Here is a 19,360-nt window from a genome sequence, read left to right as displayed (position 1 = left end):
GGCTTCCCCGGTTTAACCCTTCCGCCGCCGGGCCCCGCCGCCGCCCCGGCCGCTCCTCCCCCGGGGTGGTGCCGTGGGGCTGCCCCGGGGCGGGGGGACGGGCTGGGCCGGGAGGGCACGGCCGGGATCGGGACAGGGGGAGAGTCCCGGCGCCGCCGCCGTGACCGCTGGGCCGTCTGTCCTCACCCAGCACCGGCTCCGGCGCCCCTTGGACACCTCCAGGGGTGGTGACTCCACAGCTTCTCGGGGAAACCTATTCCATTGCCTCACCACCCAAACCGTGATTTATTTTTTTTTTTTCTCTAATAGCTAACTGAATATCCCCTCTATCAGCTTAAGGCCGCTTCCTCTCGTCACAGACTGGCCCAAACACCCCAATGATTTTATTTCAGTTTCACCAGGACGGTGAAACACCCCAGAAATGAGATGGGAGCTCGATCAGCAGGGGCGAAGCTGCTCCTGTCACCAGGACAGGCACTCCTGTCCTCATCCCTCCCCATGAGATGATTCCTCGCCCTTTTAAACACTGATTTAACCTTTTCATTTCCAGGAACTGCAGGTGAAGTGCATTAAGAACGGGCAGGACATCGGGGAAAACAGGTCATGCTAGGGAAAATATTTTTAACGGAAACTGCACTTTTCAGAGCAGGGTTATTCCCCACCACAGTTCGTGGTGGGAGCACAGCTTATCCAGGCTTTTCCAGTGGTGTCCAGCAGGGTGTTTACTTTATCAGCCTCAAGGATTTGAGCAAGGCATGACGTGGCTGCTCCCTCCGATGGAAAAAGGAGGGTTTGCACTTTGCGTCAGTAAATACTTTTAAAATAATTATTATTTTCATGTAGCAGCGGCGGCTTTGCTCGAGCCAGGCAGGAGGGAAAGGCCACAGGCCCATCCTCTCATGGTTCAGCCCCACCACAGCATGAAAAAAAAACCCACCTGCAGAACACCCTGTCAAAATCAATTCACCTCCTCACCCTTCACCTCCAGCACTCAAACTCAACCAGAGCAAGGTACTTCAACAAGAGAGAGAAGTTTATTTATAGACAACATTACATACATTCAACACAACAATCAGCAAAACCAGTTAACCCAATGTTAGTTCATTCTGCTTTATTATTCACTCTTCCATTTTGTGCTAAATTAAATTGCAGCTGTGAAGTTGGCTCACATCAGAGGCAGCTATGGCAGGAGTCAAGCCACAGGGATGATGATGAGAGTGTGAATATATGAACTAACAAGATACCAGACAGCTTTAAACTTTATTACTGAAGCTTTTTTGGTTTTCATTCATAGGTCAGTTCTTGCAAGATGATCTTCAGCAGCCTCGTTGTGCAGGCTTAGGCCATACCTGAAAGGCAAAGAATCACGTCAGTGAGTTTTGGAACCCTGAATGGGAAGTGTTTTCCTTGCCCTAAGACAGATTTGTCAGGGTGTCCCCCCGTCCCTCATGCATTTGCTGGGATATGCTGTGCTGCAGGCATCAGCACTGGTGCACAGCTGCCTCCTTCCTCCCAGGACAGGATGGTTTTGTAGCCCTTAGAGCTCTGCTAATGGCCCAGATGTGCTGCTGCCACTTTTCCAGTCATCTTCAATCCACAAAGCACCAGGAATTCACCCACTCTCCAGCCCAGCCACACGTACAGCACCCAAGCACGAAGCCCAACAAAACAGCAGCTGCTTTACCTGACTCCAGAGCACCTTCACCACTCCCCATCCTCCACCAGCTGGATCAAAGCCCCAGGACACCATTCCCACTGATTATCCCATTTAACAGCTGCCTGTCAGCACTGTGGACTTACCATTGGCAATCCTGCATTGCTTGAGCACCTCACTGAAGCCCTCACACAGCTTGAGGTCAGTCTGGTTCTGGGCACACTCCAGGAATTTTTTAATCTCATACTGGCAAGGACCCTGCTGCTGCTGCTCCTGGACAGCCTGAGCAACCTGAGGCTCCTGAAACACCAAATGGCTCCATAAGGACCCTTCCAACAAAGCCAAACCACCCCCAATGCTGCTTGCTGAGGGTTCTCCCCTGTGTTTCAGTCAAAATCTTCAGTTTTGTAATGGAAAACAAGAGAAGGGCTGAAGTACAAAACAATTTTCCAGCAGTGGTATGCCACATTCAGAGAAGTTTTTGAAGTTACAAAGACTTGAGTGACTCTGATACACTCAGGTAACTCTGATGTGTATCAGTGTATCAGGTAACTCTGGATGGCATCTGAGCAAAAGTCTCCCCAATGCCACACCTGGAACATGGAAGTTCTACCTGAACCACAGGAATAATACAGTAGAAAATAACACCAACACCTGGCCACACATCACTCCTGCATCCCTCTGAACTCTTTTTAAGGATGATTCATTGTAGCCCTGGTTCCGTGCCTGAGGTGTTTTGGTTTTCTAAAATTCTTTTTTCAGAGAATTTTTTGTAAACAAGAAAAGTGTTTTTGTAACTGTAACTTTGTTATTCATTCTTTTTCTTAGGAGGGACTTCTTGATGTCCCTCTGGTCTGACCAATGTGAGTGAAGAGGTTTGTCTTTGTGCCAGCAATCAAATTGGTCTGTGTAAAATAGTATAAAAAGGAAACACATCCCAACAATAAAGAAGTAATTTTCAGCCTTCTGAATCTCGGACTCTGTGTCATTGTGGTGTAAAACAGCATCAATTCATGGTGAGTTACCTTGGAGATTCAGTCTGTAGCTACAGACTATATATAGTCTTATATATATGCAGTTTATAGACTATATAAAGACTATAAGTAGCCCAGCTGTGACTCATGTGGTGTTTAAGGCTCCAGCAGCTCCCTGAGCCCACGTGGAGCTGAGCTGCCCTCAGCGGGTGTCCAGCTGTGCTCCCCCTCACCTGGTAAGTGATATCGGGCCTGGCGGCCTCGGAGCTGCCGCCTCCACTGAAGCCTCCGGTGATGGCGTGGCCGATGGTGTGTCCCACGGCCGAGCCCACGGCCACCCCGGCAGCGGTCGTGGCCATCTGCGCCATCAGCCCGGGCTGCCTCGGCGCCGGGGCCGCCACGGCGGAAGGCGGAGCCGCTGCGGGGACAGCGGCCCGAGGAGCCGGGGCTGGAGACGCGGCTCTCCTCGGGGGTGCCCGGCTGCGGGGACACGGAGAGAAACATCACTCCATCATCATCATCATCGTGATGACCCCAAACCACGCGGCTGCAGGGCCAGGAGCGCACCGTTCCTGCTGTGAGGAACAGGACGTCCCGAGCTCCAGGGGACACTCAGGGAGCGCCAAGCGCGACTCGTGGCGCTGTACAGGAGGCCTCAAGGATCACGCTGGGATTACACACACCCCTGCTACACGCTGAAGGGATGAACTCAGTGCTCTGGTGAGCGTATTATGCAAGACAGGGTCAGGATTACAGGCGTCTTTCTGCCTGGTTATTCCCCACCTCACATAGGGCTCTGCTCTTTTGCGGAAACATAATACGACCCAAAAGCGGTTGATAAACACGGTGCTGGCGTCCAGGCCCTGCAGCCGAGCAGACCCATTTCCATTCCCCGAAGCGCCCAACCCCGCTCCGCTAACCCAGAGCCAGCCCAGCTCACACCCGCCGGGCGCTGCCACCGCCCCGGTGCGTCACCCGCCCGCACAATGGCGGCCAGGCCGCTGCGGCCTGCGCGGGGGACACGGGACAACGAGAGGGGGCCCCGGCAGCCCTCACCTGGCGGGGGGCGCCACGCGGGACGAGCGGTTGCCCCTGGGCATGGCGGCGGGGAACCGAGACAAGCGAGAGGAAGCCCGGAACGGCGCGAGGGAACCGAGACAAGCGGAGAAAACCCGGAACGGCGCGATCCGGCCCGGCCCGACACCCGCCCGCCGCCTCTGAAGGTCACCGCCTGTGCGTCACTTCCGGGCCGCCGCGCGCGGGGCGGGGCTGGGCCGAGGCCACGCCCCCTCCGCCCGCCTGAGGCGCCGCGATGGTGGCGGGAGGTCGCGGTGAATAAATAAATAAATAAACGCCCAAACCGCGGTTAAACCCACGCTTGGGGGACCGTCGGTCACAATAAACGTTTAAATAGCGATAATCCTGCGTCTGCGGGACTTTCACAGTAAGCACCTAAATTGTGATATATAAGTGCGTGCAGAATCCTCGGTCCCCAACGCCTAAATCGCGATAAACCCGCCTTTGTAGAATCCTCAGCTACAACAAGCACCTAAATGGTGATAAAACCCCGTCTTTGTGGGACTTTCAGCAACAATAAACACCTAAATAGGGATAAATCCGCTTTTTTAAGATCCTCGGTCACGACAAACACCTAAATAGCGATAAAGCCGTGTCTGTGTGGGACCAAAGGTTACAATGAATACCTAAACCACAATAAATTTGCACCCGTGGCACTTTCAGTCACAATAAGAACCTAAATCGCGATGAAAAGTGTTCCAGCCTTCAGGGAATCGTTCTCTGTGGAAAAGGAGCCTCCAAAAGGCTCTCGGAATACAGCAGAGTTACAGATTTTAGATTTCAGTCTGGAGCAGAGAAGGGATCCCATCAATCCATGGGGTGCCAGAGGAGGATCCCAGATTCTTTTTGGTGATGCCCAGCAGCAGGACGAGGAGTAATGGCCACAAACTAAAACACAGCAAGTTTCACCTCAACGTGAGAAGGAATTTCTTTACGTTGAGTGTGGCAGAGCTCTGAACCTGCAATGTCCCTCTCTGGAGACATTCCAAACCTCACCTGGATGTGCTCCTGTGTCACCTGCTCCAGCTGATCCTGCCTTGGATGATCTCCCTTCCAAGTCCCTTCAAATCCCAACCATTCCGTGATTCTGTGATTTTCACCCCAAAAAAGAAGCAAGGCTCCCTCCTGCCCCCTCATTCCCACCCAAGGGCTGAGCCTCCTTACTTTAGAAACACTATCTACCTGTAGAAATTAATTTTTAAATGAATTTATTAACTATGGTATTAATTAAGCTGTTTCTACACACAGCAGCAATGATAAAGGAGACCACAGTCAACAGTTATGATAATTCATGAAAAAAAAAAAAATTGTTTGTTCACAGTTTCTTCACTTACAAAGAGGTGAAAGACCAGGCATTTCAACATCTTTTACATCAGGGGATGTAACTGTTGCCTGATGAAAGAAGTGCTAACGTTGTGAGTTTATAGAGCAGAAGTACGGCTCAGAAAAGCAGTTGCTGACAAGAGAATTATCAGGAGATAAATATAAATGATAAATCACATTGAGAACAGGGACATCTGCAGAAGCTCAGACCACTGGTGTTGCTGCAGGATGCTTTTCTCATTCCTGAGAATTTCTTCTCCCTGGCTCTTGGCCTCTCTCCATCAGAGCAAATCACAGCACAGAAAGCAGGAGTTATAATTTTGCTTTCACGGAGTTCAAGCACCTTGTTTCTTAATGAGCGGTTTTCTCAGTGCTTTTTAATTAAGAGTTTTCAATTTCCCCCTTTTTTTTTCTTTTTATTTTTTTGCTGGCAGTGGGATTCTTGACGCTCGAAGTCATTTTGCGGCCGCGTCCCTCTTGGATTTGTTTTGTTCTGCAGGACAATGAGGGCAGGATGGGATGAATGGTGCCATTGTGCTTTGTCCCGCTGCTCTCCTTGGGAAAACTCCAGAGCTGCCTTTTCTACCGGCTCAGCCTCGCATCTGCTGATGCCCACAGCAAGGGTTTGGGGAAGGGCACCAGAATGAGTAGATGGTGGCCAATCCCAAAATTCAGCAATAATGGTGGCTGTGTGTCGCCCCTGACTTTCTTGCTTTCAAGTGTTTAAACCTTTGCAGCCTGATTCTCACGCTGCTTCATGTGAACAATATTGTATCCTTAGAATTTATCAGTATGTTTTGCATAGTTGTTCTCTGAGAGAGAACTTGACTGATGCTCATAGTGACCAAGGGAGTCAGGAGGTTGTAACCTCCTTGGGCCAATCTTGGCCCACTGTACAAAATGTATATAAGTAGAATTAGAGTCAGATAATAAAAAGCCTTCCATGTTTAACCATGCTGCTGCCTGCTGTCCTCTGTGAGGGTCTACACCCACGTCACAACGTGTTTTCCCTCTAAGTGGAAAGGTAACAGCCGTGGGGATGTTTACAGCAAGCAAAGATTGTTTGTTTTCAGCTGCCAGGACTTTTGTGTGGCTACACCACAGGGATTCGGCAGTTCCTTAACCACCAGACAGGTGCTGATGCTGCTTTTGGTAGAAACGGGTGGAAGGAGAAAGATCCAGCCTTGATTTTGGGTTGTGTCCATCTGATTGTGACCCGGTCTGGCAGAATGTGACCCCAGAGCTGGGAAATAAGTGATGAAATCCCATTGCTCAAGTGCAAGGCCCTGGGGGAATCCATCAGCAGCTGCTCCCCAGCCAAGTGGAGCGCAAGGCTGCGCTATAAAAACCAGACTTTTAATATGTTTCTTCTATCGTCTGTCCAAATGACACATCCCAGAGCAGCTCGTGGCGAACTTTGGGAGTGTAACAGGCTCTCTGCACACCAGATGGGCTCTGTGCCTCTGCAGGATGCAGGATTTTGGTGTGTTCTGCCCAAGATCATGAAAAAACCCCTGGAGAACGGGGCTGAGGCTCACATCACCTGAGTTCCGGTGAAATGACACATCATCCCTGAGGGTCAGGTCAGCCGTGAAGACTTTTTTCACGTATTTCGGAACTGCCCAGTTTCCCCCATATCCCAGATCTGAGGGGGAAAAGGCGAGGAAAACCCCATCTTCCTGCTGGAAAACCCCATTTTCCTGCTGAAAAATCCCATTTCCTTGCAGGAAAACCCCATTTTCTTGCTGGAAACCCCCATTTTCCTTCAGGAAGAGCCCCTTTTCCCGCTGGAGTCGGGCGGGGCGGGGGCGCGGGCGTGAGGGGACTGTGCCGGGGGTGCCGGCGGCCGCCAGGCGGCGCTGTGCCACGCCCCCCTCCCCCGCCCAGCCCTGACGTGACGTCGTCGCGGGGCGCCACGTCCGGCGCGAGCGGCGAGGGGCGGGGCCAGCGCGGGGGGTGGGGGGGCACAGGGGAGGGGGTTGTGGCGCGCCCGCCCGGCCGGCCAATGAGGGCCCCGCGCGCGTGCGGGGCGGGCCAATGAGGTGCGCGCGCGCGTGCGCGGGGCGGGGCGGCGCCGGGCGCGCGTCGCGGGCTGAGGCGGAGGGACGGGGCCAAGATGGCGGCGCCCGTCCTGCTGCGGGTGTCGGTGCCGCGCTGGGAGCGGGTGGCGCGGTCCGCCGTGTGCGCCGCCGGCATCCTGCTGTCCCTGTACGCCTGCCACCTGGAGCGCGAGAAAGGCCGCGACAGCCACTACCAGGCCCTGTGCGACCTCAGCGAGCGGGTGCGCTGCTCCGCCGCCATCACCTCCAGGTGAGGCGCGGGTGGGACCTGCTGCCGCCCCCGCCAGGGGAAGGGGCTGAGGGCGGCGGGAGCGCTGGGGACGGGTCCCGGAGGGCTGCCTCCGGTGCCTCCGGGGGTGCTGGGGCGCCGGGCCGGTGCTCGGAGGGGCTGCGGGCCGGGCGGGGCACGGAGGGGCCGGGGCAGCCCGGGGAGGGTCGGAGCTCCCGCTGTGGGGCGGCCCCATCGCCCGAGGGCTGCTGTGGGAGCCGGGATTTTCGGGATCACTGCGGGCTGGAGGGCGAGGCACCCGCAATTGCTGTGTTGTAATCAGCGGTAATTAGGTGGAGTGACAGGCGTTTTAGTGGTAAAAGCTCGGGAGAGTGGAGTGTTGTAGCTGTGAGTTGTGGTTAAGGACAACATAAGCCAGTGCAATTGCAGGTGGTTTGCATTATTAGCTTTAATTGCAGTATCTGTATTGCGTTTTCATTGGGGTGTCTCCTGGTAGCACAGGAGATGCTTTGGTGATACGGAGGAAGTGCTTCATTCAAGGGACACTTGGGTGCCTCTGCAGCACAAGCCCAGTCCAAATCCTGGCTTGTTTTGCAGACGTTCAGCCTGTTTAGCACTTATTTTCTAAAGTCTGAGGCTCGTATTCCTGTTGGGAAAGTCAGTGTATAAATCTGGTTCTTGAGCAGATCTATGTATTAAATCCCTCCTCTTTATTTTAATGAGAATTTTGTTATTATTGTGCTACTCCCTTCAGCTGAGTGAGTAGTGGAGGTTTACTTTTTCCTCTCTCAGTGTAACCCCTGCAAAAGCTGTCACAGTTTTTATAGATGTATTTGCTGTATCATCATAACAAGCCATTTTGAGGGAATATTTCCATCCTCTGCCAAGCTGGGACCTGTGAAATTACTGAGGCAAAACACCCAGGGAGCTTTTTTCCCTAAAGAAAAGAGCTTTTCCTTTTCTGTGGTGGCAGAAGTGAGATTGTGTGACAGAGATCTGTGTCTCTGGCCACCTGAAATTGTGGTTAAATAAAGGCTTTAACTCTGCTTTTCTGTCTGCCTCAGGTCATCTGTAGTTTGTGAAGGTGCTTGTTCATGTCTCTGCTTGGAAAATGTCCCAAAATGAGAAGTTTGGATCTAACTAGGGAGGAGACTTCAATAACCTCACCAGATAAATTCAAATAATATAAATTAAATTATCCTTAAGCTGCTGAGGTTAAACCACATGAGTCTCATCAGTAATTTAACTTTGATCACACATACAGGGGTGAAAAGAGAATAACAGAGATTTAAACATTGGGTAGCCTGTTCTTGCATAGAAGTGGTTCTCCAACAGCTTTTGGTTGTTGCTGCAAATGCTGTTGTGACAGGGAGCTGGATGTCACAGTTCTGGTGCGTGTTTACCAATGCTCAGGAGAAAGAAATTACCTAAAGATATAATTGGAATTATTTCTAATTCCGGCATCAAGCTCAGTTAATTACAGCGTTCATTAGCGATGCTGTAGCTGACAACGTTGAGTAAGACCTGGAAATCCTTTGCTGTAGGAATTGTGTGTGATGATGTGAAGAGTTTTGGGGATGGAATGCACTCAGATCTCCCAGCAGTTGCTAGGAGAACCGTGCCTGGAGTGAAGCCTTGCAAATGCCAGGAGAGCTCGTGATCGTCGGAGCAGGTGGTAAAAGGAGTTTGTGCAAAAGGAACGTGCAAGTTCTGTTCACTCCAACCATATTTGGAGAAGAATTTGCTTTCCAGGCTGTGCAGGACACAGAGGGGGAGTTCTACTTTAAAAGTGAGGCAGGAGGACAAGGCATTAAAGTTGGAAAGAAATGAATTTTATTTTCTATGTTGCCACAGCTTCCCATCCATCGTTTTCTCTCACTTTCTCCAGCTGAATGTTCCTTGTTCCCACATCACCAGAGCTGCTCAGAAACTTCATTTCTAAAAGGAACTTTTAACCACACTTTAGATTTCACTGGGGTTGTAGAGTTTCAATTTTGTGTTCCAGCTTTTCCTCAGGTAATTCAGATTTGACTTGCACATTTCTTTTCTCATTAAGCTTTTACACTGATAGTCAGAATTTCATTGATTAGTTAATTATTGGAGTTCACTCTGCAGAGTTAACTGGCTGAGAAACTTCTGTTTCTACTTTGGCTTTTAGATGGTTCATTGGGTTATGTGACCTTTTATTTAAGCTGGATTTGCTGATGGAACTTGGAATGTTGCAATCTTCACATCTTGAGTTTTGACTCCAAGAGTGGGCTGAACTTTAAAAAGCACTTATTGCTTTTTAAAGGGTTTTTAATTATTTTTTTAGGGTTCATTTTAAATGCACAGAATAATTAGAATAAATTAGTTTATTCCTTCCTGAGCTGACTTTCTTTCTGGTATTTTGGGCGGAGTTTTTTGCACCAGCTGTTGGTATTTCCAAGTCTTGCTTTTAAGCCAGACCTGGCATTGGCACAACAAGAAGAAGAACAGAAATGTAAAGACTGCCAGCATGCAGAGGGAGGAGCACAGAAAATCTCCTATCAGAGCCTGACTCATGCAGAGGATTATTTTGGAGAGATCCCTTCCCAGTATCCCTTACCCAAAACATGAATGGTCAGCATATTTCAAGTTTTTATCAAGGGGAAAGTTCATGAAATCATTTAAAAATAAAACCTGCTGAGGAGTGGCTGATAAAGGCAGGTATTAGGGCAATACCTCACATCTCCATTGGTAATTGCTGTATTTATTTTAAATTAATTGCCGTCTTATAGTTGAGAATAATTAAGTGTCAAGAATGGCTTTCTTTATATAATGAAACTGGCTAATAGCAGTTCCTGAAAAATAGATTTGGTCTTGCTGTAGTTTCACAGAGGGAATTGAAGTAATAAAACACATTTCAAGTCATACAGGTCATGCTACAGCTTGAAATAAAATGTGACTTTTAAGGGGTAACGCAGAGACCCAGAGCCTTTGGCTTTGGTCTTTTCCACACCATTTCCTAACACGTTTCTGCTTTCTGTCTTGATGAATTGGAGATTCTGGAGGATAAATTAATGGGTTTGAGTGGCTTTTGTAGGCTGGCATGCATTAATGAGTGCTGTACCCAGTGTGACAGAGCCTCAAGACAGCAGCACAAACGAGCAAAGGGCACATGTCGTGGATATCTTTGGCAATATTTGCAGCTACATCAGTGAGGAGGTTTGGCAATAGTCAATATTGATCTTTGCCTGATTGCTGGAGGAGTTCTAGAGTCAGAATAGTGTTTTGAGAGTCAGGATGTCATTGATATTTTAGGAATTACCCATTATGTTCCACAGGCAAAGTCTTGGATTGGTGTGTTGTGTTTGAGGCACTCTGAAAAGTTCTGGAAAAGTCTGATGTGACAGAATGGTTTGGGTTGGAAGGGACCTTCAGGTTCCTCTTGTTCCAGCCTCTGCCGTGGGCAGGGACACCTTCCTCTAGACCAAAGTGCACAACCACCTTGTGTTTTCTGAAACATGTTTTCTGAAAATATTCACCTGGTAGTTCCTGAAAGTGCCTGTTAAATGTGGGGTGTGTTGTGGGTGGGTCTGAAAGGGTGGCCTGTGACAGCTGTAGTGTTCTTGTACAGCTCATAAATCACTTTAAACACAGAATTTACACCCGTTTGTGTTCTGTTTGGTGTTCCTGTGCAGAGAGGGTGTGAATTGCTCTGAGAACTGCAGGTAAAACTGCCCCGTGCTGGTTTCTCAGCAGAACACGCCTTGCTAGAACTGTTCCAGGGCATCTTTACAGGGACCAGGGTGACAAGAACAACCCCATTATCCAAAGAAATGGGACATGGAGAAAACTTCCCAGACCTCCCTAAGCTGATGTTTAAACAGATTCCTCCCATGAGCTCTGTTGTGGGGCAGTTCTGTAAACTTCTTGTCTGTCAAGTTTGCTTAATTCCAAGAGAAGAATATTATGTAGCAGTTATCATTTGTATTTATAATAATAAATTCCTGATATCCTAGGAATTTTTTCATTGCTGTACCTGCAGACAAATATCAGATATGTGTGATTATTTCAGCTGCAAGTGTTAGTGACTGGTGTAAGGTGTTAGGAGATGTAACAGGGTTTTTTTTACTGGGTTTGCTGTGTGAGGGAAGCTTGGAAGATCTCTGGTTTGCAATTGGGCAGGGAGAAATTGGAGCAGCCAAATTCAGCGCCACAGGGGAAGGGAGAGAAACCCAAAATCACTCAGCTCAGCTGAAGGGAAACCTGCCCTGGCAGCCGAGGCTCTGTGTCCCCTGTCCCCAGCTGGGCTGGCACTGTGCACACAGGACTCACACAGTGGGGAGCAGAGGATGAGGGGCTGAGCTGGGAGGATCCAGAGTTTATTCCATGTGCTGGAGAGGGGAGCTGTGCCAGGAACGCTGCTAGAAACCAGCTTGGAGTTTTAAAGTTGCTCTTAAAACTCCAGAAGTTGAAAACTCAACTGTTTGGGGTTTGTTTTGTGTGGTTGTGTTTGGTGTTTTGTTTTTTTGTTGTTGTTGTTGTTGTGGTTTTTTTTTTGTTTTTTTTTTGTTTTTTTTTTTTTTTTTTTTTTTTTTGGGTTTTTTTTTTTTTTTTTGGTTTTGTTTGTTTGTTTGTTTTTGTTTGTTTTTTTTCATCTTTCTAATAGAAAAATGATGATTTAATACTGATACAACATTTACTGACTGAGGCACATCTTTTATAAAGCACAGCAGTGCCCTTGCTGTGGGAATCTTTTATTTCCCATCCTTACAGTGCTCACACAAACGCTTTAATTTTTGCTTTTCATAAATATATAATTTCCAGCTTGACTGGAATTTTTAATATGGCTAGGAATTATTTTGCCTGGTGCAAAGTAAATTTAACAAAGTGCTTATAATTCAGACTTGCGCTTCATTTATGGCTTAATAGAAAAGATTATGTAGAAGGAATCAGTGCTGTTGGGTTGTATCTTGAATAGCCAGTGCTTCTGTAAAGGCTGCTATAAAATAATTACCCACTGTCTGCTTAATATTTTGCTGATGTGGACACTGAGAGTTTTTACAGAGTCTTTCTGAAGCAGGGCTGGAGGTTATATAGAAGAAAACCTCATTTGGTTATGTTAAATGCTGCTAATAGATTTAAACATGAAATTAAGTGTATCAACATTTTCGAGCACTCCTGGCAAGTTTACAAATGGGAATTTTTAATCTCCTCTTTTTTGTGGCTTCTAATTGAAGGCTTTTACTTAATTTATTAAAACTGTTAAGAGTGGCCTTGAAACCATGAATTAGGTTTAATCCAAAATCCTCTGGTGAAGCTGGAAAGAAATTGCAGCCAAAGTTTCTTAACATGCTCCAGATCCTTTGACCTTTATATGAGCTTTTCTCTGAAGACTGAGCTCTGCTCCCCTCTGAGAACTTCCACTCTGGACCAGAAATTACCTCACAAGTCCAGTGGAGCTTCAGGAAATGTGCACATCACTTATCGAGCGTAGCCTTTTTTGATTCCTGTGGAAAATTAGATTTATTGTTTCCTCAGGGTTACAAAGTGGTAAGGGAGGCTTGCTGTTGATAACCAAGTGATGCTTATGGGATGATAAATAATCCTGAAATGAGAGGCTTCAAGGGAATACTACTACCCAAAAAACCACCCAGACTTGAGTTCTTTTCTCGCAGTTTGAGGGCAGAATCTTATTTTATTGTTTGCCCTTTTCACTGCAGCAAACCCAACAACTGAGAGAGAATTGTGTTGGCGAAGCTGACAATGCAGAGATTTGGGCTCACACCTGCCTTTGGATAATCTGGTCCCCTGAAGGATTTGATTGAGGACACTGGAATGTGACCTGGGAATTGTGGACCTGCCCTGACCCAGTATAGTTTTTCCATGTTAAAATAAAAATACAGAGGTTAACTCAGTTCTGGGCATAAAAACTAAGTGGGTTACCAGGTGGAATTGAGAGGATGTGGCCCTGCTTATCACTAGGGGTTGTGGAGGTCAAAAATGCTCAGAAAGCGTCTGGGACATCCAAGAAGGTTTCAGAGTAGGGCACCAGGTGTCTTGGTGCAGGTAAAACCCTAGTTCAGAAGTTTCAGCTGATCCTTAGGGACAGTGGAGGCCAAGGAAAACATCCTGGGGAATAATCTTTGACAAAATTTTTAATAATATCTGCAGGTAACTGTCCGAGCTGGGGCTTGGCTACAAAAACACTCCGGCATGTCTTACAAGGGCTGCAGGGGACACTGATCCAGCTCCTGGCTAAATAAACATTTTCTGGTTTGTTTGTTTGACTTGGTGTGTTTGGCAGGCTTGGAATTCTGCTGCTTTTGGAGCCAGTGCTGATCACTCATAGCTTGTAACCTGTTAAACTGGAAGGTTGTTTGCTTGTCCTCTAAAATACTTGAGATACTGGGGGACTAAACGAGGTTCTTCTGTTCCCTTTTAGCTTTTTCTCTGCTATATTATGCTAAAATGTTTCAAGTGTGTCCAGTAATACACTGTTCTGGAACACAGAGGATGTTCATCATTGTGCAAAAGTGATTTAAATTATTTTAGTGATTTAAAAGTGTAAGGTTTTATTGGAGGTACGTCACTTGTGGAACACAGTGACCTCAATTCTTTTTGTCTTCCCGTCAAGAAGTAACAATTGCACACAAATATTGCTTTAAACTTCTGAAAAATGCAACATTTGAGCTTTATGAAGCACCTCAAACCAAAAGGGACTTTGTTTAGAGGGTGGATAATAACTTTCAAAACCTCCTTTTGATAAAAGTTAGTGCACATTGGACTGAAAATCACCGCAGTGTTCAGTTGTAGGTGTTGGGAAAGCAGATGAATCACTTCATTTTAGATTTCTTGAATCACTGTTAAACATTTTAAAGAACATTCAGAGCGGTCCACGCAGGTAGGGAGGGAAACTGGGTTCCAAAGATGTCTTAAAGGTTTGTTCCTTGTAATTAGATCAGAGTGCTTTTTATTCTTTAATAGCAGTGAAACTCGGGCGTGGCGAGAGTGGGTTTGGCACTTGTGTTTGTCACAGTGCTCTGAGTCACCTCGAGTGACTTCGACCTGGATCCTCAGGGATGGGAGCCGCCGTCAGAACCAGGAAAAACGTGGTGAAATCAGGCTGTGCTTTTATCTTGCTGTTCAAGCAGCTCTGTAAATACTGCAGGTCATTTTGTTTAGCGTTCTGCATAAAAAAAAAAAAAAAATGCAAATGAATAACACGTCTTCTAAATTACGGGTTTTTTGTAAAGTGCAGGTTACATGAAAGAGTTTTGAGTTTATTTTTTTCCAGCTTATCTTGCTGTAAGGACTTTTTTCTTGTATTTTGTTTGCCGTATTTTTTTAGCCTTTAAAATTATCATCAGTCAGGCAATTCACACCTGAGTTTGGTGTGAAAAGGAACATTATCTACTCTGGTTTTATCCTTCCTCTGCTTGTTGGCAGAAGTTCCTGGTTCATTCTGGGGTTTACAACCTTTAATAAAATTAGGAGACAATTTAGACTTTTCAGTAGGGAAATGAGATGGGAAAGGGAGTATACAAAGTCAATATATTTAAGGGTAAATAATTTGCTTTTCAGTTTGATGCAGAACAATTTGCTCCCACTCCAATCCTTATAAGGCTGAGAAAAATGTTCTGTGCTAAACCCCAGGCTGCTTAGCTGTCTCCAAGTGTGTGGAATAAGATGTGAGATTAAACCTGGACTCCATGGGCTGAAATTTAATACTTGATGTCCTCAAAGCTGCTACAAGGCCAACAAGACACTTAATGAACTCCTGCATGTGGAGAAAGCTTTCCCTGTGCTCTGACCTTGCAGCTCTGCACAGATCACTCCGGGACTCTGACTCTCAGGACGGGCTGGAACTCATTATCCTTCCACTGGCAACATTTTATTCTCTCACAGAACGACTGCAAGGGTCAGGTTCTGTAAAATGCCGTTTCTGATGTTTTAAGCACGAGTTTGCTCTCCGACACCACAGGATCTGCTGAGCATCACAAGTGAGAGCACTCAGGTGGGGATGGATTCAGCATCCTGCAGTTATTTGGGGTTAGGCTGAGGCTGAGCCTTTGCCCACTTTGGGTTGTGCAGGAAAACCTGAGTGTGTTCAAATCATTTTAATGTCACCCTGCAAAGAATTCTCACTTGGAGTCCAGAACAATAAACTGAGCCTGTGGATGGCAGGCTGAAACATCTCTAAATGTAGTAATACAGAAAAATAAATGCAAACTATTAAATGTAAAAATGATAACTCCTTTAATATATTTCTGTGGCTCTTCAATACAGCCTTTGGAATTTGGACAAGACAATTGTTACATGTGTTGTGACCATCTTATCAAAGGAAGGCTAAAAAAATTAACAGTTCTCACTTAAAATCCATATCACATTCGAGGTGTGGGATGAAATCTCACCATATCTGAGATTCTCTGTCGTTTCCACATCCCCAGAGTTGCCCTGGGATGAGAGCAGAGAGCCAGGCAGTTCTGCTCTGCTTTTCCCTGCAACTCCCTGTCTGGCAGCTCTGGGATGCTGAGGCTCTGTCCCCTGGAAAATCATTGTCTGTGCTGCCTTGAAGGTTAATATTGGCACAAATTAAAAGATTTGAGACCAAACCAGTATGTTTAATTTTGAACTGTTTATATAGTGAATCTGCTTTCTAAGAATTGGGACCTGCTGGGTTTCTTGGGGAGAAGAGCACTGGAGTATTAATAGTGAATTCAAACTTAGTCTGCAATTAAAATGATGAGTTTAAATGAGTCTTTGCACAGATGGCTGTGAGACTAGAAAGTGTTTTGGAGATGGTGTTAAATTGTCCTTATTGTGGTGCTTCTTCCTGTGAGCAAACTGCTTGTGGTGTGGTGATGGCAGGTCCCAGGTGAGTGACACCAGCAACACTCCTGCCACGTGCAGGGACAAACCTGAGCTGTGTCATTGCCTCTAGGACAAGAAACTTCCTGAAAACTGCATTTTCCTTGGAGTTTTCTGCTGCAGCAGGATGAGGAATGGCACTTTGTTACCTTGCTCAGTTAAGCTGGTAATGTGAATCAAGTCTTGGATTTGTGTAGTGCTTGGCTTGATGCTCCAAAACTCTGCTGGCAGATATCCCAATATGCTCTTGTGAGTTAAATTACCTGTTGGAGCAGCAAAATAACTTCATATTTTCAAGTGACACTAATAAATAGGGTCCTCACTTTGCTTTTACAAATAATGGCATGATCTGCCTTAGGGCACGGAATTAATGGTTTCTGGCACAAACACATTTGCTAATTTAATCTTTCCTCCTCCTTCCTGCAGCAGCAGTTTTGTAGGGCTTGTGCTGCTTTCTGCTTTATCACTGGAAAGTTGAAAGTCACTTTGTGGGGATTTCAGGTGTTGGTTCAGTGTCACACTGAGCAAGAGCTCCAGCAAACGGGGGCTGGGGATCTTGTGATGGTGCCATGCTCAGCTCGTGTGCTTGACAGATTTGGGTTCCTCCTGTGCTGTTAGACTGAGGTGCAGATTTCTGTCCTGATTCTCCTGCTCTGGTGCAGGGAAGTGAGTGGAACAAATCCTTGCCTCAGCTTTGTGGTGACCTTGTGTCCAATTTACTGTGGTGCTAGTGCTGTCACTGGGGGAAGGAAGTGTTTGTTTGACAAAACAGCTCCCAGCTGCAGCGCTGGGAAGCAGAGGTGGTGCAGCTGTGTGAACTCAGTATTTCCTGATGTGTCAAACAACTTTAATCAGCAAGGTGTGGGATAAAATTGTGCCCAGTGCTCCCCCTGTTGCTGCTTGGTTTTCCAGGAGAACTCCACATCGATCATGTCAGAATATGTGTCCTTTTCTTTTCCCTAACAGCCCTGAACTGAAAATGCTGCTGGAAAGCAGTAGGTGGCCAATTAAGAGTTAATTAGTTTCCCTGTTTTACAGATGGGGTCGAGGATTCGGTCTCTTGGGTTCCATCTTTGGGAAGGACAGTGCAATAAATCAGTCAAACAGTGTTTTTGGCCTGGTGTTTTATATACTACAAATGCTACTGGGTAAGTATTCATTCACTTCAGAGCCTCAAGTTTACAGCAGGGCTGTGGGGGTGAAGGAGGAGAGCAATATCCATTGCACAATCTGCAGGAAACCAGATAAATGCTGCTGATTTTTATATCTTGGGGTTTTTTTTTTTTAGCATCACTCTAATGATACATCTGTCCAAAGGGCTTAAAAACCCGACTGATAACAAGAGTAATTGCATTTTCTCCTGATATGCTATTAATAATCTGAGTGTGAAGACGGTTTCTGTGCTGGTATTTTCACTCCAGGATATTTGGCATTGGATTGCATGGTGGAAAAGAGCGGGAATAAAAATGGAATGGGCAAGTTTTGCAGGAGTAATGGAGAGAGCAGGCAAAGAAGTGCATGCAATATAATTATATCTATTTCTTGGTAACTCTGTGGTTTGCTATAAAGCTGTTAATCCTGACAGAAATAACTTGACCACTAATTTCCCTATAACTCAGGAATATGAGCGTGGTTAATCCTACACACCGTCCTTATCACAGGGCTGTCAGACAGAGCCTGAGATACTCCCCTCCAAACACTCAGCCTGGTATTTAAACCAGAATTTTGTGTAACTGTTGCTGAGTGGCTGAGTTAGGATTCAGTTGTGCTCTGTGCGGGGAGGGGTGAGTAACTTTGTCTCTCTTGTTGCAGGTATGACAGCAAGTGCAGTAGCAGCTCTAATCCTCATGACATCCTCCATAGTGTCTGTAGTAGGGTCCCTGTACTTGGCATACATTCTGTACTTCGTGCTGAAGGAATTTTGCATTGTCTTCGTGCTCACATATTTGCTGAACTTCATTCTCTTTATCATCAACTACAAACGACTAGTTTATTTGAACGAGGCCTGGAAGAGGCAACTCCAACCCAAACAGGAATAACCCCTGGTGGAACTTTTGACTGACAGTCTGAAGACCCAACTTCCATTAAGTTTATTTTGCAGTAATTTTTTTATTCTCCATATCAGACACTTTTTTCCCCCCCTTCCCCCTCCCCCTCTGAGAATCATAATGGAAATTTTGAATTAGAAATTTCAAGGTGCCCCCAGATAATTTCTCTGTGCTAATCTTCAGTTTAAATGCGGTTGTGAAAGAAAGCTCTATAACAATCAAAGACAAGCTTTAACTTTACTTTGAAGGAGTTTTAGCCACAGCAAAACCTAGACTCTCTCTCTTCCCCCTCCACTTGTGAAGTGGGTAACACTTGCTATGAAATATCCTGTATATAAATTCAGGTATAACAAGATGTGATCATGACATGAAATATTCTAGACTAGCATCACCATATTTAATGTTGCCATGTTTACAGTATGTGTATTTTTTTCTTTTTTTTTTTCTTTTTTTTTTTCTTTTTTTTTTTTTTTTAGCTGATGGACTTAGATTTGACTAGGACTTATACTGTAAATAAAATTAGAACTCTTGGTTTCATCCCTGGAGAACTCACTGTCCCATGAGTTTGGTTAGGAGCTGTCAGAGGGTTCAGCTCAGAGTCGACTGACACGATGGAAGAAGTGACCTCTAAGGAAGGTGGAGTTGCTGCTCTCACTGTTGTGCTTTCACAAGAATAATGCTTGGGGTTGGTTCCATTTTTTTCTTCTTCTTTTTTTTTTTTCTTTTTTTCCTTTTTTTTTTTTTTTTAATCTCCAGTAACAAAAATGGAATTAAAGCTGAAACCTGAAGTATGTTGATTAAACGACAACCTCATTAATTTCTGTACAGAACAAAAATAGCTTCATGTGGTCAATGGAAAGCTGATTTGCAGATTGGGGGTTGGATGAAGTGTTCTTTGAAAGGACTCCATTTCCAAGCAGAGCTGTTTCATTCGAAGCTGTGCTCAGCCCAGCCAGTGTTACTAATGTTTGATGTTCTATGAATGCTGCAGTATAGAATTGCAATTTGCAGTGGAAACCACTGAGTGAGCAGGATAACCAGACAGTGCGCTGAAAAAGCAGGTCCTTAATTGATCTTGGTCAGGATCTTTGGTTTGTGCTATATTGGGCGATGAACTTTAGGCCTGACACACACACACACAGAAGATCTCTTGGAAGGGC

The 19,360-nt window shown here is 46.2% G+C and overlaps 2 protein-coding genes across 2 annotated transcripts; one reads left to right on the top strand and one right to left on the bottom strand.

Annotated features, from left to right (window-relative positions):
• Window positions 1-1,015: 1,015 nt before the first annotated feature.
• Window positions 1,016-3,874, bottom strand: CHCHD2 (coiled-coil-helix-coiled-coil-helix domain containing 2). The gene is made up of 4 exons (XM_083875290.1): window positions 3,685-3,874; window positions 2,862-3,108; window positions 1,801-1,954; window positions 1,016-1,349 (listed from the first exon to the last, which is right to left on the bottom strand). Exons 1-4 carry the CDS (start codon window positions 3,726-3,728, stop codon window positions 1,339-1,341), a joined length of 456 nt encoding a protein of 151 aa, XP_083731416.1. The 5' UTR covers window positions 3,729-3,874; the 3' UTR covers window positions 1,016-1,338.
• A 3,205-nt stretch (window positions 3,875-7,079) lies between these two features.
• On the top strand, window positions 7,080-18,947 carry VKORC1L1 (vitamin K epoxide reductase complex subunit 1 like 1). Its single transcript, XM_083875219.1, has 3 exons — window positions 7,080-7,338; window positions 17,191-17,300; window positions 17,965-18,947. The coding sequence occupies exons 1-3, from the start codon at window positions 7,145-7,147 to the stop codon at window positions 18,189-18,191; spliced, it is 531 nt and encodes a 176-aa protein (XP_083731345.1). The 5' UTR covers window positions 7,080-7,144; the 3' UTR covers window positions 18,192-18,947.
• Window positions 18,948-19,360: the final 413 nt, after the last annotated feature.

This window comes from Zosterops lateralis (genome assembly GCF_965231275.1).
Source record: "Zosterops lateralis genome assembly, chromosome: 19".
Lineage (NCBI taxonomy): Eukaryota > Metazoa > Chordata > Aves > Passeriformes > Zosteropidae > Zosterops > Zosterops lateralis.
The sequence above is the reverse complement of the archived record's forward strand: the minus strand, read 5'-3'. Positions and strand labels throughout refer to the sequence as shown.